The following is a 24,572-nucleotide window of genomic DNA, read 5'->3' as shown; positions in this document are numbered from 1 at the left end:
AGAGAGAGAAAGACCACATGTCCAGCATAATAATTTTTAAAACAATTTGTAGAAAAGGAAATAACTCCTCTGAGGAAACCTTTAGTACTATACCAAATTAAATTAAGTTCTCTGTTTTCATAATTAGCATCACAAAAGATCTAGCTCAGCTTGACAAGAAAGTATCCAAAACAAAGGGTTATCAGAGACAGGTAGATTTGGAGTACTTAGACAAAAATCCCCATGGGCTACAAGATCAGGCTCTGTATCTGCACCGGAAACACCTTGATTCAGGTTTGGAAAACTCAAATTCCATTATTATTAGGAAACTGTCAGTGGTGATGTTTTAAATGCCTTCATAGTCACACACACACACACACGTATGTATACTATATAAAACTCTTATACGTATAAGTAAAGTTTCAGTTTTGATAAGACAGGCAGAAATATCTAAATATTCATTAAATGAACAATCCAAAAATGATTTAGAGCCAGCAGAGTTAATCCTGCTGGCTACACTGAGAATAAGCCTTAGACCATGGACTATATGAAGTACTGCTTATAGCCAGAAAATCATCATTAATGATGTAAACTTCTTTTAAAAATCTAAAAAAACCCAAATTAATTCCCACATATCAAAGATAGTTGCTTTCACTGGGTCAAAGTCCACAGCAAGTGTGACATATTACAACTAACCCACTGTTGGATTATCTGAGTGCAAAACAAAAATATTTTAGGTTGGGATTTTCAAAAGCACCTAAGGAGATAGAGCACAAGTCCCCTCAAACGTAAATGGGCTTGCTACTAAATACCTTACATGTTTTTGAAAATCCCTTTTTTTATTATTTTAATTTTTAATTTAGTTAGTTAGTTAGTTATTAATTACAAAAAAGGGTAAATTTTCCCCTACAGTCTCATCACTCAAAAAATAGCCTAACCAGTTTAGATTAAATTTAACAAAACCTCCATTATGGATGAAAAATTTCAGCCCCAGTGAAAAATGTTTTATGTTGTGATGGACTGAAAGTGGGTTTGGAGTTTAGTAATTGTTCTTTGAAATTTAGATTTCTTAAGTTTATCAGGAGATAATTATTGCCAATTTTGCCAAAATTACACCATTGATTACATTTTAAAACAATTCTTTTATACCTTCCTTGTGAAAGTGTCTTTGTTTAAGCTTTGCTCCCACAAACATTTACACCCATGGTTATTTTTACATAAGTAGTCCCAAGGACCTATTATATTCTTGGATTCTTCCTTTACGTATTTTAGTCTTAATGGAACACTATGGCAGCTAGGGGTACGTCTACACTTGCTGGTAGATCAGGACTGCTGCAATCGATGCAGAGAGTGTTGAGTTAGCAGGTCTGGCGAAGATGCTAAATCGATGGGAGAGCACTCTCCCATTGATTTGTGTACTCCACCTCCCTGAGAAGTGTAAGGGAAGTCAACGGGAGATGCTCTCCCATTGACACACCACAGTGTAGCCACCGTGGTAAATGGATCTAACGACATCAACTTCAGTTACGTTATTCATGTAACTGAAGTTGCATAAGTTAGATTGATTTACCACAGTAGTGTAGACCAACCCTAAGATACTTATATGGGTCCAATTACTGTAGTACCTCACAATTTTAGTGCATTATCCTCACAACACACCTGAAAGATAGGAAAGCACTTTTATCTTCATTTTTCATTTATCTTCATGGGAAACTGAGGCACAGATACATTAAGTGACTTGCCTAAGGTCACACAGGAAGTCTGTGGCAAAGCAGGAAATTGAACCCACATCTCTCAAGTCATAGGCTAGTGCCCTAAGCACAGAACCATTCATCTTCTGTAGATTTATGTTACATACAGAAGTTCCATGGCCAGACATAAAAACATAATTCAAGTTATTGTATATTTGGTCACCTATGCAACATGATTGCTGTCATTTTCTAAAGAGCAACTAACACACACCTCAAGTTGTAGGGTACATGGCAATAATGGCAAAGTCCTTAATGTGGGGTTTTTCCCCAGCCTAAATTGTTTGGAGCAAATATTACACTCATGAAAAGTTCTAGAGTGACAAGCCTGGAGACTGAAAGCCTCTTTATCCACAGAAGAAGTACAACTAAGGCAGTGATGTAAACTTCCCCATATTGTCCTTCCAATTTATTTCAACCCCACAGATTTTAAGAGGGGACAATGCTACAGAAAAAGTCTTAGCCCTGATTCTTTCTACCCCACCCAAGAATCAGATCTTTGCACTTCATCAACAGAAGGGCATCCAATGTGTTGGGGAGGAAGGGGAAAGAAGGTCACAGAACTTAACTCCCCTCTTGCTCACCCTCCCACTTGCATCTTCTGCTTTGGCTTCTCCTCTGGTTCTGGAAACAGAACAGGAACATTTTGCTCTTATCAGTAAGCATTAGTGAGGACCTATGAGGTCTCACGTCTGCAGAGACAAGTAAAGCACCTCAGTCGTGCATTTCATGCTGTACATACCATAATAATGACACAACAGGGCATAAACCCAATTAGATTTCTTATTTGCAGAAACTGAATCATGTGTAGCAAACAAAGTTAGACAGGGATTAGAGCTAGTCAGAGGAGAATGTAGGAACTCTGTGAACATTAAATAAATGGGACATGAAATCAGCATGGTCTGTAGTACAAATTAAATTAATTCCCAGAAAATATTCATAAATATTTTTTAAAAAAGATATGCAGATATTTTGTTCTATATCCAACTTGTATTTTTAGGTTCCTATTGTTACCTGTCCATTTTTTGCCATGAAATCTATTTCCTTATCCTACAATCATCAAGTAAATGCACCGGTTGTTAGAATAGGTAGCAGTTATTGATAATTTAGTTTGCCTCAAAAATTGTGTTTGGCACATGTACACTGGTGCCAGAGCAATGCTCTGTCACTTAAGTTATTTATTTCTAATTGCACAATTCAATTTTACTTAACAATCCAGTGGGATCACTTTGCTCCTTACTTGTACTTTTCTCCTCTCATATCAGACTCATCCATCTGTCCAGAGGCACTATTAGGAAGGCCCCTTTTATCTCCTGGAAATGAAGGCAGCTCTTTTGGAAACATTTCTTAGTACTCAAAAGTGGCAGAGAGCCACCTATGAGATTATATGAAATTAATTAAAAGCTAGCAAAAGCACACACACACACACACACACACAGAGCATTTATGGAATGGAAGGATGCTGAGTAAGCATGCAATATGAAGACGCAATTAGAGGTAGGAGGTAAAATTGTCCTATATATTTCAGAGTCATTCAGATGAAGAATCTTTCTGCTTAGATAGTATTGAGCATGTCTTTGATACTAAGGAGTCCCTGGACACAGAAATCCAAAATGGTTAATTTATTTTCTGTACAAAGAAACATCCTCATTCCATCTACTCTGTTATTCTGCCTTGTTACTTTTTCCTTGTTAAAATATTTCAATATACTTGTTTCTTTTTCTACTACTCTACAACAGAAGAGTGCTCTGGATACCTAAACAATCTCTTAAAAGACACTCTAAACAGAAACAGACTATATGAGTTACTTCTAGTTCGTAATTCCCTAACAAGAATCTAATATAAAAACTCTACAGAATCCCCACCAGCCTCCCACTCTCACCACCACCTAGCCTCCCACATCTTCTTCTGGGGCAGGGAGAAAGTTGGGTCTCGCAGAATGGCCTGAAGGTTAACAAACTGCTTATTATGTACTAAGATAGGAAAGTGAGTTTCAAAGATGCAGAGCCCTCACAAAGAACACCAGCTCCCCCTCCCGCTCGCCCCAGCCTTTTTACCGATGGGGCTCCAGATCAGGTGCCCGCTCTAACTGCAAGTGGGGAAATTTTATTGGTAGAAGGCAGATTTTTAAGATAGACCATTTAGAGCTGGGATCTACCTGATAGCTGTCTAAACCAACACCTTAAATTCAACCCCAAGCCAATGGGAGGCCAGTAGAAACCATTGAGCTCAGGTTTAGTACACTAGCAGAAAGAAATCCATACATGAGTATCAGTAATACATATAGAGCATAGTAGCTATTAATGATTTTTCACAGCTGGAACAATTTAAAAATGCACCACTGAAATTATTTATTTTCCAGTTGGCATAGTCATATGAAGTAAATCAATGCCATATTCCTTTCCAGCCTCACTGACCCCAAGTTTCCTTCTGCTCCCATATCCAAGAAGCCTATATATGCCTATATATTAAGAGGGAGTCATGCAAATTGATTTTCTTGCTTAGTATAACTTGCAAAAAAAGCTGAGGAAGGGCCAGCAAAAAGGGCTGGCAGATGATCATAGGAAATTAGGTGGAATTTGGCCAAATAAACAAGTTCTTCTTCTTACTTTCCCCTCCTAACCTATGAAATGGCCATCTTAAAAGTGGAAATTGGCCACATGAGCAAAGTTCTTCCTCTTGTTCTCCCTCCTGATCTATAGAATAGTCATTAGCAGGACCACTGCCTCAATCAGACAAAGTTTTATTAGCACATACTTATTGAGCAAAATTCTTCTCCTTTGTTTGCACTGGAGATCTTTAGTAGCAAATTGTTCAGCCACTTAGTGCATGAATATACAGAATAAATGGAATAGCTATCTGGATGGCTGGGAAACATCATTTGACCCATATATTACTAGCCCTTCATATTTTTTCTGTACTTATAGTCCCCCCCCCTTTTTTTAATATTTACCAAGATATTTATTGGTAAAACCACATCTCCTCTGTAGAAAATTGTATCCTGATGTCAAAATGACAGACTGGACTTCTCCAAAGAGCGCTTCTGCAGATGCGCACAGGCTGAAATTGTGTACAGCATCACTTGCCCCATAACCTCAGCTGTGCAGAACACAACACCATCCACAGCCTCAGAAACAACTCTAACATTATAATCAAAATGTCAAAGGATGTGCTGTAGTCATCATGAACAGGTTGGATTATGAACAGGAGGCTGCCAGACAACTCTCCAACACCACATTCTACAGGCCACTACCCTCCGATCCCACTGAGGAGTACCAAAAGAAACTGCACCATCTGCTCAAGAAACTCCCTGCTATAGCACGGGAACAAATCTACACAGACACACCTCTAGAGCCCCGACTAGTGGTATTCTATCTGCTATCCAAGATCCATAAACCTGGAAATCCTGGACACCCCATCATCTCAGGCATCGGCACTCTTACAGCAGGATTATCTGGCTATTTGGACTCTCTCCTCAGACCCTACACTACCAGCACTCCTAGCTATCTTCGAGACACCACTGACTTCCTGAGGAAACTACAATGCATTTGGTGATCTTCCTGAAAACACCATCCTGCCCACCATGGATGCAGAAGCTCTTTACACCAATATTCCACACGAGGATGGACTGTCAGGAACAGTATCCCTGATGACGCCACGGCACACCTGGTGGCTGAGCTTTGTGACTTTGTCCTCACCCACAACCATATCAGATTTGGGGATGACTTATACCTTCAAGTTAGTGGCATGGCCCCACAGTATGCCAACATTTTTATGGCTGACTTAGAACAACGCTTCCTCAGCTCTCGTCCCCTTATGCCCCTACTCTACTTGCGCTACATTGATGACATCTTCATCATCTGGACCCATGGGAAGGAGGCCCTTGAGGAATTCCACCAGGATTTCAACAATTTCCACCCCACCATCAACCTCAGCCTGGACCAGTCCACACAAGAGATTCACTTCCTGGACACTATAGTGCAAATAAGTGATGGTCACATAAACACCACTCTATACCGGAAACCTGCTGACCACTATACTTACCTACATGCCTCTAGCTTTCATCCAGACCACATCACACGATCCATTGTCTACAGCCAAGCTATAAGATACAACTGCATTTGCTCCGATCCCTCAGACAGAGACAAACACCTACAGGATCTCTATCAAGCATTCTTAAAACTACAATACCCACTTGGTGAAGTGAGGAAACAGATTGACAGAGCGAGACAGGTACCCAGAAATCACCTACTACAGGACAGGCCCAACAAGGAAAATAACAGCACACCACTGGCCATCACTTACAGACCCCAGCTAAAACCTCTCCAGTGCACCATCAACGATCTACAACCTATCCTGGAAAATGATCCCCCACTCTCGCAGGCCTTGAGAGGCAGGCCAATCCTTGCTTACAGACAGCCCCCCAACCTGAAGCAAATACTCACCAGCAACTACACACCACACCACAGAAACACTAACTCAGGAACCAATCCCTGTAACAAACCCCTTTCCTTCTCTGTCCCCATATCTACCCGAGCGGCACCAGCATAGGACCCAACCACACCAGCCACACCATCAGAGGCTCATTCACCTGCATATCTACTAATGTGATATATGCCATCATGTGCCAGCAATTCCCTTGTGCCATGTACATTGGCCAAACCAGACTGTCTCTATGTAAAAGGATAAATGGACACAAATCAGACATAAGGAATGGTAACATACAAAAGCCAATCAGAGAACACTTCAATCTCCCTGGACATTCAATAACAGATTTAAAAGTAGCCATTCTTCACCAAAAATAAAACTTCAAAAAGAGACTTCAAAGAGAAACTGCTGAGCTACAATTCATTTGCAAACTTAACACCATCAATTTGGGCTTGAATAGGGACTGGGAGTAGCGGGCTCACTACAAAAGCAAATTTCCCTCTCTTAGTATTGACACCTTCTCATCAATTATTGGGAGTGGACTACATCCACCCTGACCAAATTGGCCTTCATCATTGGTTCTCCATTTGTAAGGTAACTCCCTTCTCTTCATGTGCCAATATATATTTATGCCTGTAATTTTCACTCCCTGCATCTGAAGAAGTGGGTTTTTTTACCCACAAAAACTTATGCCCAAATAAATCTGTTAGTCTTTAAGGTACCACCAGACTCCTCGTTGTTTTTGTGGATACAGACTAACATGGCTACCCCTCTGATACAAATACAAGTGACACTGCTGAATTAATTAGGATACAATTTAGAAAAAAAAAATTGAGATCAGGTTATTTCCTTGAATAGTTATGAAAAACTATAGGATTCTTTGAAGGGCTCTCTGGCAAATTGTTAACTTGCCTGAGGGCTGCCCAGGTTGTGGCCCTGATTCAGTGGCCTGAATGGGGATTTGTGGGGACCCAGAATTCCTCCCACTTTCTCTCTCAGTCAATCATTCTCTCCTAAGGGAACGTTGAAGAAAAAAATATATGTGAAATGTTTTTTAAAACAAATAAAATTAATCTTCTTTCCAGACTTTAAATTTGATTCTGATCCCCTAACCTTCAAACAGAGTCCTCAATAGTTTAAATTGTTTAACAAAAACAAATTTCACCATTATTTTAAGACAAATAGATATGTAAAATATTCAACATGTAATGGTCCACATGTGGATATTAAAGATCCCCTGGCACTTTTATAAGTGCAGGGCTTGCTCTAAGCCTTGGACAGAAAAATTCCCCTCTTTTCATTACTGTTAATTTTGCAGTACATGAGTTATCTCTAGATTACAGACCACCCCAAAGGCAGTTGCATTTTAGTGGTATTGTACATACACAGTTTATATTGGGCTTTGGAACTTTTCAGGATAAAACCAGCCAAAGGTGAAACTTTATTATTGTTCCTCTTTACTACCTATTTGCTTTTTTATTCCTTCCTATTATTTGAATAGAACACCATATTTTATTTTGACTGAGATGTGTTTTATTAATAAAAACACAAAAATAAAATGCATATCTACTGAAACAAATGAACCAGAATTAATTGACCGTTTAATGTACCAATTCCACAATATAGACAAGATAACGAAAAAAGGAATGGATTTAATCGACATTTAAACTGCTGTGGACTTGATTAAAATGGCTAGGGGATTAGAATCAGGTTTTCATGGTGAGAATGGGATTATTTAAGGACTTCAAGCATTTTGAAAATGTTTTTAAAATGAATGGGGTCTTTCACTGGGTCTGTTCATTTTTTTAAAAAATGAGGCCCAAACCAAACTTTAAAGGAAAACTGAACCCATTTTGCTCAGCCCAGCAATCTGTAAGTTTGAAAGGTGCCATAAGAAACACTTCTAACCATGAATAAATTGTGTCAAGAATGACTTGTCTTTTTAAGCAAGATTGCCACCTCTGCAGGGGGCATAGTAAAGCCAATTGCAATTTTTAAAAATGCCTTCAGACAAAGTTCACATTTTATTCAGGGTGAAAAGCTTTTTTCTTATCTTTCCAATCTGGGGTGAGAAAAATATTGTGCTCCTGTATATTATACAGATCTCTATCACAACACCTCCACTGAGCCATATAGATACCATATAGTTTTGAATGCTGAAGAAGCACCCACATAAAACTTTGTGTTATGATAAAAATATAGGGAAAGTAACCTTGTGACCATTCAGGAGAACAAACTGGATAAATGAACTGGGATCTAAAACCCTGATGGGGGAGCTCTACAGCTATGTATTTACTGACACAAACAAGGGAACCCTGCGAGAATCTTGCAATTTACCTATGGAAAGACAGAGATACACAAGAATGACATGGAAAGGGCATATATGCAATTGAAAATCAACACAAATGCAACAACTAGGTTACCAATGCTGTGTTAATCCACTACTTTTTGTTCTGAGTGTTATTTTTTTGTTTATTTTATATCTATGCTGTAGCTCCAGTTGTGTTAGAACCACAGTAGCTTTGCTACTGTCTAGAATTACAACATGCTTTTAAAATGGAAAATGCTGCTCCAGGTGCTAGAATACTGATAATTGTATGGAAAAATAAATAAGAGTTGTGAAGGACAGAAAGTAAATAAAATAAATGAATAAAATAAATAAATAAATAAAATAGAATACATTATTAAATAGGGGTTGGAGCAAAAGGCCTGATACTGCAGCCCTAATTCAGGCAAAGCATCCATTGATTTTATGTCCTGATCAGGCAAAGTATTTAAGCATTGAAGTCATTGGGACAACTCATTTGCTTAAAATTAATCATGAGTTTAAGGGCTTAGCTAGCTCAGGGCCATATATTTCAGGAAAATTGCCCCAGCTCTCTTGGGCAACAGCTTCCTGATTAGTTACTCTGACTACTTGCTGGTCCACTGCTTGAATTAGGACTAAGAAATGGGGAATTAGATGAAGAACGTAATGGGTTAAAGGAGTGTGTTTTGAGGTGGAGGCAGGTAGAATAGGGGTTTCTTTAATAATGCTTTTCTCTGGTAATAATGTTTTGATTGTCAAATATGGTTCAGGGACATATTATCCCACCCTTCTCATACTGAGTAGGACTACTCATAGATTAAGGTACAATTGAGTAACGGTGGTAGAAGCTGGTCATTAGTAGATATTAATTATTTATTATATACTATATACTTCAATTTAACAAAGTATAAGCCTAAGAATGAATTAGGTATACTAGAAATCAGATAGTGAATGGTTCCAGAGGAAGCGCTATACCATGAATAAAATGCTTTGTGACAGTCAAAAATAAATAAAGGACACTGATGAAACATCTTCCTCTACAAGAGATAAGTTTTTAAATAAAAAATTGCATATTTAATAATTTATTTTGCAAGTTATTTGTTGTTAAAAAAAGTCTCAGAAAATATCAGAGAAACCAGCTAAAACAATGGCCTCTTGAAGTCTGAGCATCTTAACAGATGGTTCCTATTAAACTTCCCTTGCTTTTTCAAGGAGAATCTCTTTTATGTCTACTACACCGTTTGCTTTTTGTTTCTGTTTATTTTGAAAACATACCTACAGCATTTTTAGCTGTATAATATAGGGACAAAAGTATGTAAAAAATCTGACAAAACATTTCTAGCAGCTTAAACTTCTACCCCATTTTCAGCTGCTGATTCAGGTCACGTTTCCATTTACTTTCTGCTACTGTTTGAATTGATGAACGATTCTCTTCAACAGGAGGCTCCTTCAGAAGTGCTCAATTTCTTTTCAGTTCTTCCTCCTCCTCCTCCTCTTCATCATCAAAGTGAAGGAAACACGTTTAAAAATAAAATAGTGTTCTTTTTCTACAAATATTTAGAAATTGAACTGGTGTACCTACTACTGTAGCCTTTATGAAAATGTGAAGGCACTGGATTTGGCCCTGATCCCAGACAAGTGAACTAACACTGCTTCATAACTTCTGCATGCATGAATGCTGATTATACAAGATATTACACAACTTTATCTCACATTGTGCCATACAAATGTATTCCAGAATGACTTATCCAACTAAATAATACAAGATAATATAGCTTAGCTACATGTATAGTACTGTATTATATATTGTATGTCATTCAAAAGAAGAACAGTATATGCATGTGAGGAGATAACAGCAAAATCTATGCCATAATGTTGGTAGTAGGAGAGAAAGAGAGAGAGAGAGAGAGACACTGCTGTCTTTAAAAGGTCCATAAAGACAGCTCTGCGTACTATGTTCCAACCAATACTAATGAAGTTTCAGTTTGACAAAAAAAATGAAAGCATTTATAATTACAATACTAGTTTTTCACATGCTGCTGTGAGAGCATCAAGCTCCTTCCCCCATGAATTATTTCCTGAATCAATATATTTCACACGCTAGTTGTAATAAACCACATACGAACCTCCTACATGGTGTATTCAATGCTTATGATTTTTCACATCTTTCAGATTCAGCACTAAAAACATGATGATTTGTGATTCTCTTTGGGGTACTTTAAATCCATAAGCCAATGAGCTCTGTGGAGCAGAAAAGCTTCTCTCTTTCATCAACAGAATTTGGTTCCAATAAAAGACATTACCTCACCTACCTTATCTCTAATATCCTGGGATCTACATGGCTACATTAACACGGGGGCAGGGGGGGGGACACCCCAAAAGCCATTTTTAGTTGCTTACGACAGAGATAAGCACCTGATTTTTAAAAATAGCCTTCAGTTTTGCCAGCATGAAACAGGTAGTTAGAATTCTTGGTGCCAGTATCTGGGTTAAATTTAATGGCACTTGCACAACTGGAGGCTGCTTTTAAAAGTCAGGCCAAGAATATGGCAATAAATTATTATTTAGTAAGTAATCAAAGGACAATTCAATGCAAGCCACACAGTTCTCTTAAAAATTATTCTTAATTTGGTGAACTCTTTTCAGCAAAGTGTCTTCCTCTAATAGGAAAAGAGAAAAAAAGGGGGGAAAGGACAACACAGTCACAATATTATTTTGAAACATTTCTTGTCAACAGTCTCATCGGAGAAGGCAGGCACATGGGCAGAACAATGCATTTTTCCCTTCTCTTCTTCTTGAAAGTGGCTGAACCATTTTAGCTGAAACTTGAAAAATATAAATAAAATATAAAAATAAAAAAGTATACCCTGAGGCAAACACCCAGCATGGAAATTTTCAGGCCAAACAGTTAAAGCAACTGATAGTCTTATACTGGAAAGTGTTAAGTAACCTCATTATAGGCAGAGCTACCAGTTCTGCCTATAATACATATAGATGTGAAATGAACACCTTCTAGTAAGAAATAGAGATTGCTCATTGATTTCACATAGACTGTAAATACACACATGCCAGTCGGAAAAGTTCAGAAGCCCCAGAATACCAAAAACCTAGCATTGTGACCATAAACTGCAGAAAGGAGGATTCAAAAGAGAAAGAAAGTGAAAGACCCTAATGTCAAAATTAAAACCCTTACACTCAGCATGAGGTCTTCTTAAGAATATCATCATGGAAGGAATGCATAAATGCATATGCTTGAACAGAAAATGGAAATCTAGCCCTAATGAAGACAATAGAAAGGTGTAAAACCATTGAGGGGAAAGTACAAGATTGAAATTAGGATGTCTAAGAAGGAATTTGAAGAGCAAATTGCTAAAGGTATAAAAACAAAACAAAACAAATTTTTTTTAAAGTCTGTCAGAAGCTGGAAGCCACCGGGCTAAATTTGAAAATTACATTGTGTTATAACACATTAACTAAAAAAATGTTAAATGTGTGCTAGTATTCAGTGTAGATAAGTACCGTTGTGCTTAAAATCGTGTAGCCAGTCACAGTTGTAGAATTTTTCCACAAACTTCAATGAATATTGGCTCAAGCCTTAGGTGATCATGTACAGAAAGAGCAGGTAATCCATGAAGCATCAGTTCAAAATGAGAAAAACAGATATGTAGGAATGCAAATCAGCAGTCAAAATAGGCTTACTGATGGGGAAAAAATTCAGTGGTGCAAGTGAATAAAGGAGTGTTAGTTACCTCTTCACATAACACAATAACCAGGGGTCACCCAATGAAATTAACAGGCGACAGATTTAAAGCAAACATAAGGAAATGTGTCTTCACACAATGCATAGTCAATCTGTGGAACTCATTGCTAGGGGATGTTGTGAAGGCCAAAAGTATAACTGGGTTAAAAAAAGAATTAGATAAATTCATGGAGGATAGGTCCATCAATGGCTATTAGCCAAAATGGTAAGGGATGTAATCCCATGATCTGGGTGTCCCTAAAACTCTGACTGCCAACAACTAGGACTTTATAACTAGCTAAATGCCCTGTTCTGATCATTCCCTCTGAAGCATCTGATGCTGGCCACCATCGGAAAATGGAATACTGGGCTAGATGGAGCATTGGCCTGACTTAGCATGGCCAGTCCATGTTCTTATATGATTGAGATTGAGAATATAGCTAGTGTTGTCAGGATATCTTAATAGGGTTGCCAGTTTTGGTTGGACTTATTCCTGGAGGTTTCATCACTCAGACTCATAGACTTTAAGGTCAGAAAGGACCATTATGATCCTCTAGTCTGACTTCCTGCACAATGCAGGCCACAGAATCTCACCCACCCACTCCTGTAACAAACCCCTGACCTATGTCTGAGCTATTGAAGTCCTCAACTTGTGGTTTAAAGACTTCAAGGTACAGAGAATCCTCCAGCAAGTGACCCATGCCCCACACTGCAGAGGAAGGCAAAACCCCCGCAGGGCCTCTGCCAATCTGCCCTGGAGGAAATTTCCTTCCTGACCCCAAATGTGGTGATAAGTTAACCCTGAGCATGTGGGCAAGACTCACCAACCAGACACCCAGGAAAGAATTCTCTATACTAACTCAGATCCAACCCTATCTAGTCTCCCATCACAGGCCATTGGGCATATTTACCGCTAATAGTCAAAGATGAATTAATTGCCAAAATTAGGCTATCCCATCATACCATCCATTTCATAAACTTACCAAGCTTAATCTTGAAGTCAGATATGTCTTTTGCCTCCACTGCTCCCTTTGGAAGGTTACTCCAGAACTTCACTCCTCTGATGGTTAGAAACCTTCATCTAATTTCAAGTCTAAACTTCCTGATGGCCAATTTATATCCATTTGTTCTTGTGTCCACATTGGTACTAAGCTTAAATAATTCCTCTCCCTCCCTGATATTTATCCCTCTGATATATTTATAGAGAGCAACTATATCTACCCTCAGCCTTCTTTTGGTTAGGCTAAACAAGCCAAGCTCTTTGAATCTCCTTTCATAAGACAGGTTTTCCATTCCTCAGATCATCCTAGTAGCCCTTCTCTGTACCTGTTCCAGTTTGAATTCATCCTTCTTAAACATGGGAGACCAGAACTGCACACAATATTCCAGATGAGGTCTCACCAGTGCCTTGTATAATGGTACTAACACCTCCTTATCCCTACTGGAAATACCTTGCCTGATGCAACCCAAGACCACAATAGCTTTAATTAAAGATCAATCTTCAATTCCTGGAGACTCCAGAACAGTCCTGGAGGGTTCAAATATTTGGACTTCCATTAAGTTTAACTTTAATTTTGAATTACTTAGGTTTCTGATGGCTGTTTTATCATCATTACAAGTGGTCTTATAAGATTATTTATCCTTAACTACCGATATATATTTTACCTTATCATCAGCTTATCTTGACTTCACTTCAAGAAGTTTTTGTCTGAGACTATCATTCATTTCAGTCACTATTACCAAAAGCCAACCCTAGCCCTCAATAAGGTAGCTAAAGGAAACGGCTGACTTCCTGACCAACTTCACTACTTACAGCTCTCTCAAGCTTCTCGGAGTTCTCAGGTTCATGAGAATCTAAAACTCCAAGTGATGCCCATGGGTCATGATCCCTGGCAATGTGAAACCACCAGTTTCAGTTTGCACACAGGCCCTATTTAGGATTAGGTCAGTAACCTAAATACACTAAGAATATAAGCGAAGTCCAACATCTACAATGCCCATGAAAACTCCTTTCAACACCTACATACCAAGAAGAAGCAACTTTTAACCTTTCATTATTATTATTTTTAAAATCCTCCTTACTTAAATAAAAAATGAAGTTATTTCTCCTCAGAGAAAGACCTTTATTCAAATTTCCCTTACTGAAGTGGATCTGCTTTACATAAAAATATCCCTAGTGCTTTATTTTCTGTCTTGACTGTAATTAATACTGACACATCACATTTACGTGACTTGAGATGGCATTGATATGTTTAAAATAATCAGCTTTCTGTGAAATAGTACCCAGGCAAACCCCAAAATGTCAGTAATGAATTTAATGTATTTGTTAGTGTTCTGATAAGAGCTGCAGTAAGAACTGTGCATTTTTCTGCAAGAGTCATATTCCTGAGGATTCCAGCTGTGGGATACCAGGAACAATTCAGCTGTACAGCTTAATCATATCGAAGTATGTTTGTGGGAAATGCCCTTTTTCCATCTTCAGTCAATTACCATCCCAAACTATTGGATTTCTGCCACAAAAGACACAGTGCATTCAATATCCAGTATCGTTCTGGATTAAGTAAGTTATAACATTTGAAGTCTGCCCTAGGTAGTGCTCAAAATAAACAAATGGAGACCAGGAACAACTGAAAATCTTTCTGAGATGATAAAGACTCTTTTTGTTCAACTACAATTACTTTTTAAAAGTTTTAATGAGTGTAGTGCTTGTGAAAGGTGCTGGCTTGTCAGCTTGGAGACCACAGCTCTCTCTTTGGGGCTTTATTGAAGTCAATAGAAAAACTACTATGGCCATCAAAAGTCTTTGGATCAGTCCTTTAATCTTAGAACTGTGTGATGATGTGTACTCCCCACACTGGCCCTGAGAGGGTTGAATTAAGCCAGGCAGGTCCAATCAACCAGCAAACAGGAGAGATTTAGGCTCTGAGGAGTCCACTAATTGAAAGCAAGCTCACCTGTGAGGGAACAAGTGGGGCTTACATAAAGCCTAGAGATTGGCAACAGAGGATCAGGCTGCAGGGTGAAGAGTGGCAGTCACTTTCTCTCAGGGAAGGAGGGATAGGAATCTCTGGGACCTAGTAGAACCGTAGGTGATAGGGATCTGACTAGGAAGAGTGGAAGCAAGGCAGCAAATAGTCCAGGAGTGAGAGCAGTAACATTAGAGAAGCTGCAGACCTGGATTGCTTCATAAAGGACCCTTGACTGGAATACAGAGAAAAGGATGGGCCTGGATTCTCCTACCAATCACTACAGAGTGGTACTGCCTGGGGCAGTGAATTAGAAGACTGCCTGGGTCACTGCAGGAGTGACAGGGTCAGGGTGGCAGGTGTGAACACTGCCTGATGCCAAATGAGGGAAAGTCGCTGAAGGACCCCATCCTGGAAGGGGAAAACTACCTAGGTTATCTCTACACTACAAAGAAAAACCCATGGCTGACCCATGCCAGCTGACTCAGGCTCCTGGGGCTGGGGTGAGGGGCTGTTTCATTGCAGTGTAGGCTTCCGGGCTTGGGCTGCAGCCTGAGCTCTGGGACCCTCTCAGCTCCCGTCACCAATGTGAGAAGATATGACTTCTTGAACAAGGTCCCATCAATCACTTCTATAGTGAAGGAGTCATCCTACCCTTCCACAAAGGGAGATGTGGACAATCACCTTCACAATCCAGCAAGTGACCCACTATATACACAGGGTCAATAATTACCTCAGTTAGTTCCATGGCTGACACTGGAGCCATTAAAATTTTGAAGAGTCATCATCCATATGGACGCTAAAGTTGCCCAGAACAATCTACCTTTCCACTGTTGGAGAAACAAGATCAGGTTAGCAATTTCCTACAACTGGAAAGTTTTTTAGATGACATAAATCTCAGAAGTTATTTTACATTATTATTTAAGTCAAAATTGGAAAAAATCATAAAGACATAACTGGACACATAGATGTAATTCTAACCCCACTGAAGCCAAAAGGAGTTTTACCATTGATTTAATGTATCCAGGATTTCACTCATAGTATGGAACATGTACAGAGATATGGAATTGGTTTGTACCACAAAATGATACTATCAATTAAGTTCAAAATATTGTATATATTGCAGTGCTAAGAGATAATTCCTCTTTGAAAGGCTGAGGTCACCTCATTGCTAAAAAGTGTTTATGTATGTCACTACAATGCAAGTGATTTTTTCAGTGAAGTCAATACAGTTATAATAGGTAAACCATCAAGCATTCTAGTAATGTATCAAAGTCCTGGATAATGTGACCTATACGTATTACAGTAATGTTAACCTTAATACTTAGCAGTTGTTATTAACAGCATGACAGAGTAGTTAAATTTATCGATAGTCACCTGAGGGTCTTTGTCTTGAACAACTAGGGCACAACTTATGTAGAACTAGAGTCAACTGAACCCCCTATAAAGTTAGTAAATATTGAACAATTCCAATGTTTTTAATGCATCTTATTTATTACACGTTTCTGCTGTTGTTATAATGACCAAGCTGGAAAGTTCTCAAATGTACATAAAAATATCTACAATTTTATTTTATTGATTTCAGAGGGTTTACATTATTTTAACCATGTGCAAAAAGATGCCACAGTGGAATAATCATACAAAACCTCTGTTTATTTATATGGACAAATTAAGTTATATTTTCCAAGAAAGAATGGCATTCCCTCTGGATACACAGAGTGATCTCGGGGTAATGATTAATATCTGTGGAGGGTCTGAGTGCAGATTAGCCATAAGGGAAGGTCCCGGGCTCAGCCCAAAAATTAAAGCTGACCAGGTTCAACTTTGACTTTTGTGACTATTTTTAGAAAGCATTTTTATTAAAGAGAATTGATGTAAGTAGTTTGTTATAAAATGTTCAGTCTATGTCTTCATAATCTTTTGAAGAGATGTACTTCAATTTTATATTTTTAATTTCTTCTTAATTCTAGAACAGAAGCATTCCAATAAATGTAAGAACAATAGCTATGAAAATCAGAATTCAACCAAGTATAGAAAGATTTTAAATGGGTGAAAATGGTATAAATTCTCATCTTTCAAGTATGTATACTGCAAGGCTCTAATGTTTAAAAAGTCACAAGCAAGGTCCAAGAATGCAAACTGAGTTAAAGGTTTTAGTATATTAAGAATCAGAACAGAGACTATGGGCTAAATTTAGCTCTCAGTTACAATGATATCTCAGAACAGAATTTGATGCAACATCATCTATTAAACTACACAAGTTCCCTATTCTGTATCAACAAGCAATACACATTGAAGTTAATGAAAAGATTTCCATTATTTCAGTGGTCATTGTACTGTACTTTACAGGACTGGGCCCAAGGGTGCAAAATAGCATAGGGGTCCAATTCTACACTGTTTACATCAATAAGAGTTTTGCCAAAGTTTTGTCAATCACTGAAGTGGGCGTAAGATTGGGACAGTCATGTGCATCCATATTCTGTCTGTCAACAGTCTCATGCACATTTTTCTGCATGATATAAACATGAATAATCTGTGTGGCACAGAGTGCGTGGAACAGAATCCATTTCTGAGGACACGTGTACACAGTGTTGCAGGCTATACCCCCTGAATCCTAGGTCTTACCTGGAAATGTCTTCCCCAAGAACGTTGTGACGAAACACCTACAGTGCAGCCTCTCTGAAGATAATAAGGAAGTCAAAATAGCATTGGACACTTCCACCTCAAATATTTGCTGCTGCTTGTGGGGTTTCTGGGACACACAGTGGTGCCTGCCAGAACATACTCCTTAGGACACATTATAAAAAGTCAGAGCTGTACTAAATTACATACTATCATGGTAAAGAGTGGCAACTAGCTAAGGTTGTAAAACACTTTCCATTATAGCCCTCTAGGATCACATCCACAACTTTATGAAAGTATCGACTTCTGGGCTGAAATTTTCCAACCTTTTTCATTGTCTGAAAGGGACATGTCTTTATTTTGTGAGCAACTGAGCACAATCTATTCAGTCACAGAAGAGAGAAATATATGCATATTCCCACTCTAATGTTAATATTAAAACAGGAACAGACATGAACAGAATGAGTCCTGCACCATCCTGAACAGAGGAAACAAATCCTGAATTAGTCTCCAAACTCACTCCCCTCCTGGAGTTTGGCTTCACTTGTAATTAGGGTGACCAGATGTCCTGATTTTATAGGGACAGTACTGATTTGGGTTTTTTTTCTTATATAGGCTCCTATTACTCCCCCCCATCCCCATTTTTCACATTTCCTGTCTGGTCATCCTACTTGTAATGCAATAACACAACATAAATCTAAACATAAGCTTCTCTCTTTGATCATCATGATTCAGCAGTAATTCCTCCGAATCTTATTGCAGGGTTATTGCATTTGAAGTCAATGTTTTAACAGAAGAACTCTTCATTTACACAAAATCTGACAATCTACCAGCATATTATAGATTCCAATTAGGTTTTTAAATAGGGAACTCAGGAGTTGATCCCATAGCTACTCCACCTACAGAATTCAAATAGAGTTGCCTGCATGGTTTAATTGCAGGATGCTTTTCTAGCTTACGGTTGGTGGTATGGGTAAAGATCTGAAGCTGAGAGTAGGAGACAAAGGGTGCAGTAACTGTTCTTCAAATATCAACAGTTGTGCTATTTATGACTTTTTTATAGTTATAAAAGTCTGAAATCATATTGAGTGATTCAGTTTGTAAATAAAAGGTAATTTTATTCATGGATATCCCATATTTCAGCATTAATTATTCTATTCTATTACTATTCCTTCAGATCAAATAATAGAATATTCATATTCAGATAACTATTAATAACTCATTAATCACATGCTATAGGAATTGAATGTGGTTTCTGGCCAATGTGAGGAATGGCAGTTGTGATATTTGTAGCTTTGTCAGATGCAGGAGAAATACAGAGAACAGCAACATGATTTTTACGCTGTAACCATCAATCTGGCTAAAGCCTTTGACACTGTTAGTAGACCTGGACTTTCGCAACTATTATGTAAGTTTGGCTGTCCAGAAAAATTCATCAACATTCTGAAGCTATTTCGTAGCAGAATGTTCAGATGATTCTGTGTAGATGGTGTTCTGTCTAACCCATTTCCTATCACTAATGGTATTGAGCAGGTCTATGTAATTCATCCAAGCCTGTTCAATCTCTGCTACACAGCAATGTTCAATGACACTACAAGAGACCTGAATGCTGGCATCAAGATATGTTTCCAATCCTCTGGAAAAGTATTTAACCTGAACAGGCAGTGATCTTCCACAAAGGTCTTTAAGGCAATTGTTCATAAGCTGCTGTATGCCGATGACAGTGGCCTAAAGGCACATACTCAAGATATAGTTGATTACAGACATATTCACTGAATCTGCTGGAAGGTACTGGCTGACAATCAATCTGAAAAAGTCATGCATCAACTTGCTCCAGGAAAACTTACACGAAACTAATAGTCACCACCAGCAACACGCCGCTGAATGCTGTTGCAGACTTCTGCTACCTTGGCAACACATTGTCAAATGATGCTACTATAGACAAGAAGCTGACAAGTTGAATCAAAGCCATGATAATTTGGCAGGCAGATATTGGCAGCACCACAGTATTAAACTTCAAACCAAGCTAAAAGTCTAAAAAGTGGTTGTGCTGTCCAATTTGTTGTACAGGTGCGACACTTGGACCCGCTACAGGCATCACATCAAGCTTCTAGGTAAGTTCCATTTATGACATGTGCATGCCATACCCTGCATCAAATGGCAGGATAAAGTTACCAATAATGAAGTTTTGAAATGCAGCCTCTCCACAGGGATTGAAGCCATGCTTATCACATCATAGTTACACTGTGCTGGTCATGTGTTGAGGATGAAGGACACAAGAATGCCAAAGCAGTTGCTGTATGGTGAACTGAAAGTGGGTAACTGCATACAAGGCATCCAGAACAAACACTTCAAGGAAACACTGAAACATAACTTAAAGTAGTGTAACATGGATGTCGACAGCTGGGAATTGTCAGCAACAGATAGATCATGCTGGCGAGCAACAGTCAATAATGAGTATCAGAGGGGTAGCCGTGTTAGTCTGGTTCTGTAAAAGCAGCAAAGAATCCTGTGGCACCTTATAGACTAACAGACGTTTTGCAGCATGAGCTTTCGTGGGTGAATACCCACTTCGTCGGATGCAAGCAGTGGAAATATCCAGGGGCAGGTATATATAAGCAAGCAAGAAGCAAGCTAGAGATAACGAGGTTAGATCAATCAGGGAGGATGAGGCCCTGTTCAAGCAGTTGAGGTGTGAAAACCAAGGGAGGAGAAACTGGTTCTGTAATTGGCAAGCCATTCACAGTCTTTGTTTAATCCTGAGCTGATGGTGTCAAATTTGCAGATGAACTGAAGCTCAGCAGTTTCTCTTTGAAGTCTAGTCCTAAAGTTTTTTTGCTGCAGGATGGCCACCTTAAGATCTGCTATTGTGTGGCCAGGGAGGTTGAAGTCTTCTCCTACAGGTTTTTGTATATTGCCATTCCTAATGTCTGATTTGTGTCCATTTATCCTTTTCCTTAGAGAATAAGAGTCAATAATGAGGTTACTCGGTACAGGATTAGTTCCAGGATGGATCTTGAAGCACAGAGGCTGATTTGTAAACAGCAGCAGATTCAGCAAGCACAGGCTGTAATCTCTTCCTTGATATCAAGCTACACATGCAGTCCGTGAAGACAGGACTGCCACTCGTTCATTGGCCTATTTAGCTAGTGTCATACTCACAAGATTTAATATTCTCATCAGTGTCATCTTCAGCCATGAAGGACAGCAGCAACATTTAACTGAATGACAGTTATTGTAATTATTTTTAGCCTATAATCTGAAAAATTAATTTTGTTTTAAATACACTCTCAATCATTAATGACCTTTTAAATCCACTTGCAAATGTGATTTATTTCATGTTGTACTGCAGTCAAATTTTATATATATATCTATAGAGTGTGTGTAGGTTTACAAGTCAGGAAATCTGAATGAATTCACGAGTACTGCCAAGATTACACGCTATATTTAGGACGAAAATCATTGTGTTTAAAATGTAACTGTTTGAGTGTGTAAATGTATTTACACAAATCTTTCTTGCCCCTTTTCTTGTTTCTCAAGTGAAATGGAACTGCTAGGTTGAAATAGATAACTGGTATATGCAACTGTTACAGCACATTGCACTTGCAGATGGCAATAAGATACTAAGAGGTTATCTGTGTGTGTACCATATCTTGTCCAAACAAGGCCCTCCATTAGTGAGTCTTGAGTAGAAGGTAAGAATAAAAATGGCAAGGTGAAACTGCGGACAGGAATGATCTAATAAAAGAGTTCATTAAGAAGGTTCAGGCAGTTGCTTTCCAAACCAACACCCTTCTGCAGTTTGGACACAGACACTAATGGACACACTCTAAATTAACTGCAAACATCTAAAACTGCGTGGGCTGAAGGACAGCTCACAGGGCTCATCATAGCCAAGATTAGCAGAGGCTCCCAAAAATATTAAATGAAATCTTTTGTTTTCAGGTCCTAAAAGATTTAAGGTTACAAAGGTTTTTCTTAGAAGCGAATGAGCTCTTCAAAAGGGAGAAATATGTTTATTCCCACTGGCAACTAATAATACCAATGAAATAGATGTGTGTTTTCATTGGGATTTATACCATTTGCTCTAGCATTTATATTATTGGCTTGTACAAAGGAAAGAAATAGTAGCTTGAGCTCATAATATGTTGGGCAAAATATCAAGAAGATTAGGCCACATGTTAGAGTAAACTCTGATGGAAAACATACATTTACTGCAAAGAAATAGTTATGCCAGAAATCTAAGAAATGTTACTGCAAAACAGTGTCTGCCTTGTAACCATCTCTCTCTCACTATCAGATTTTCTTAGCAGGAAGGGGGCTATAACAGAAAGGTCTGAACAGACTACCTTTAAAAGGTTTGAGGAGGCAAAGAAGAAAGGGAAAGAAAGAGAATGGTGGAGGCAGAAATAATCTAGTAATAATACAATAACTGATTTAATAATAATAATGAGTATTTTTATCCATCACTGTTTCATAAAATAATTGGTGGCCAAAAATATTAACCAAGCCACAGCTTAAAGAAGACCATCACATGTAAAAATTTGGAGAGGAAATGTAAAGATATTGTAACTTCATTTTAGACTCAGTTTAGTAATAATTAGGTTCCATCGCTGTTAGTGTACTGGAACGTCACAGGTCTGTTCAGTTCCATTGAGAATTAGGAAAAGGCTCCCATTCTCTGGTGCCTGTGAAAGGCTGACTACATAACTGGGCAGGCTGCATGCCTCACATTCACGGCAGAATTGCTACCTACTCTGGTCACACTTGGCAAATAGGCAGAACTCAAAAAACAGCAGTAGCGTTCTGGAACTTTTTGTTGAAGAAAAATGATGATTGCCCACCTGCTTGTGCAGTCCAAGTTTCCTGCCAGTTTCCTTCAGGATACACTCATTGTCCACCTGCCCCTTCTTCCCCTTCATACAGCTTTCATGGTAGTAACTTTTGGGAACACAGTGGGTGGGGGAGGCGTGAGCTCATGGTGAGCAAACCAATGCAAGATGCAATATTTACTTTCCAGGTTTGCTGAGCCAGCTTGAGCACCTGTTGCAGAGCCCAAGTCCATTACTCACCCACACAAGCACTGCTTAACCCTGTGCAACCTCAGTCCCTTAAATATATTTCTGCTCAACAGAATCGTAGGTCCTGTTTCTGACTGCAACTCATAGAATGTAAAGAGGAAAGGTAAGATTCTCCTGATCACTAACAGCTTTGAATGTATGCATTTTGCTTGTTCATGTAACTCATACTGTAGTTAGTATTGAATACTGAAAATATGGTGCTTGCAAGCATATCTTCTGTTCTTGTTATAAATATGTGCAGCTTTTTTTCTGTTGTGTATTTTATTATAAAGCCATTGCTAGTGAGTCTATAGCTAAGGTTGCATTGATATTTTCACTTAAAGCAGGATTGAAGTCCCTCACTTACACAATTTACTGACTGAATTCCATCTCCAATTTTGGCAAAGAAACTCTTGCAGGTCAAATGATTTCCCATGTAACCATTTCAGTGAAATATTCACTATTTTTTTTTCAGAGGATACATTTAAAAATTGTCGCTTGTTGATATTATGTCCTGTTTTCCATGTATTTCTTTGGGTTTCTCTGACTAAAATGACCACAGACTCTGCAAAATCCAAGTCTCACCCTCCCTTCACTATCATGATTTTTCAGATGCAGACCACTTTTTAAATTAAACACCTCCCAGCCAAATGCCTGTTTTCCCAACCCTGCTTCTCATCATCTTGATTCTCCCATGCTTCCTCCATATTCCCCTTCAATCCCTATATTCATGGGACACATCATGTAGCACCACTCTGGGATGCTAGGTAGTGGGAGTGGAGGCTGGGCTGAGGAGAGGAGGCATAGTGGGGTTAGCTAGGATGTAGGATTAGGAGGAAATATTAAGGCAAACTGGTGTTTGTGCTGGGGGCACTGGAGTTGGGGAAGGGCTGCATGCTGATGAATCACAGGTAGTTCACCAGATCTCAATTCATTGACTTTAAGGGCAGAAGGGACCATTGTGATCACCTAGTCTGACCTGCACATAACAGAACCACACACACCCATTCCTGTAATAGACCCCTAACTTCTGGCTGAGTTAATGAAGTCCTCTAATCATGATGTAAAGACTTCAAGTTACAGAGAATCCACCATTTTCTCAAATTCAAACCAGCAAGTTATCCGTGCCCCATGCTACAGAGGAAGGCAAAAACTCCCCAGGGTCTCTGCCAATCTGACCTGGGAGGAAATATCTTCCTGATCCCCAAATATGGCAATAAATTAGATCCTGAGCATGTGGTCAAGACCTACCAGTTAGACACCCGAGAGAGAATTTTCTGTAGTAACTCAGACCCTCCCTATCTAGCATCCCATCTCTGGCCATTGGAGATATTTGCTACTAGCCGTCACCGATTGGCCACATGCCATTGCAGGGATCCTCATCATACCATGCCCTCCATCAACTTATCAAGCTCAGTCTTGAAGCTGGTTAGGTTTTTTGCCCCCACTGCTCCCCTTGGGAGGATGTTTCAGAACTTCACTCTTCTGGTGGTTAAAAGCCATCTAATTTCAAGCCTAAACCTGTTGATGGCCAGTTTACATCCATTTGTTCTTGTGTCCACATTCACATTTAATTTAAATAACTCCTCTTGCTCCCTGGTATTTATCCCTCTGATGTATTTATAGAGAAAAATCATATCTCCCTTCAGCCTCCTTTTGGTTAGGCTAAACAAGCCACACTCTTTGAGTATCCTCTGGTAAGGTAAGTTTTCCATACCTCAG

General features: G+C 38.9%; 1 protein-coding gene across 4 annotated transcripts in view; it reads right to left on the bottom strand.

Annotated features, from left to right (window-relative positions):
• The window catches only part of ADAMTS19 (ADAM metallopeptidase with thrombospondin type 1 motif 19), a 381,231-nt gene that overhangs the window by 254,568 nt on the left and 102,091 nt on the right, over positions 1 to 24,572 (bottom strand). For 2 of the 4 annotated variants that reach the window (XM_039544208.1, XM_039544211.1), the window contains exon 3: positions 15,902 to 15,998. The exons of 1 other annotated variant lie outside the window; for it this stretch is intronic. In XM_039544208.1, the coding sequence (XP_039400142.1) occupies positions 15,902 to 15,934 (33 nt within the window). In that variant the 5' untranslated portion in view covers positions 15,935 to 15,998. Of the gene's footprint in view, positions 1 to 15,901; positions 15,999 to 17,793; positions 17,848 to 24,572 lie in introns of all 4 variants that reach the window. One more of the 4 variants, XM_039544210.1, reaches the window with a different exon arrangement.

The sequence above is a fragment of the Mauremys reevesii genome, linkage group 6 (genome assembly GCF_016161935.1).
Source record: "Mauremys reevesii isolate NIE-2019 linkage group 6, ASM1616193v1, whole genome shotgun sequence".
NCBI lineage: Eukaryota > Metazoa > Chordata > Testudines > Geoemydidae > Mauremys > Mauremys reevesii.
This window is presented reverse-complemented; position numbering and strand designations above follow the sequence as displayed.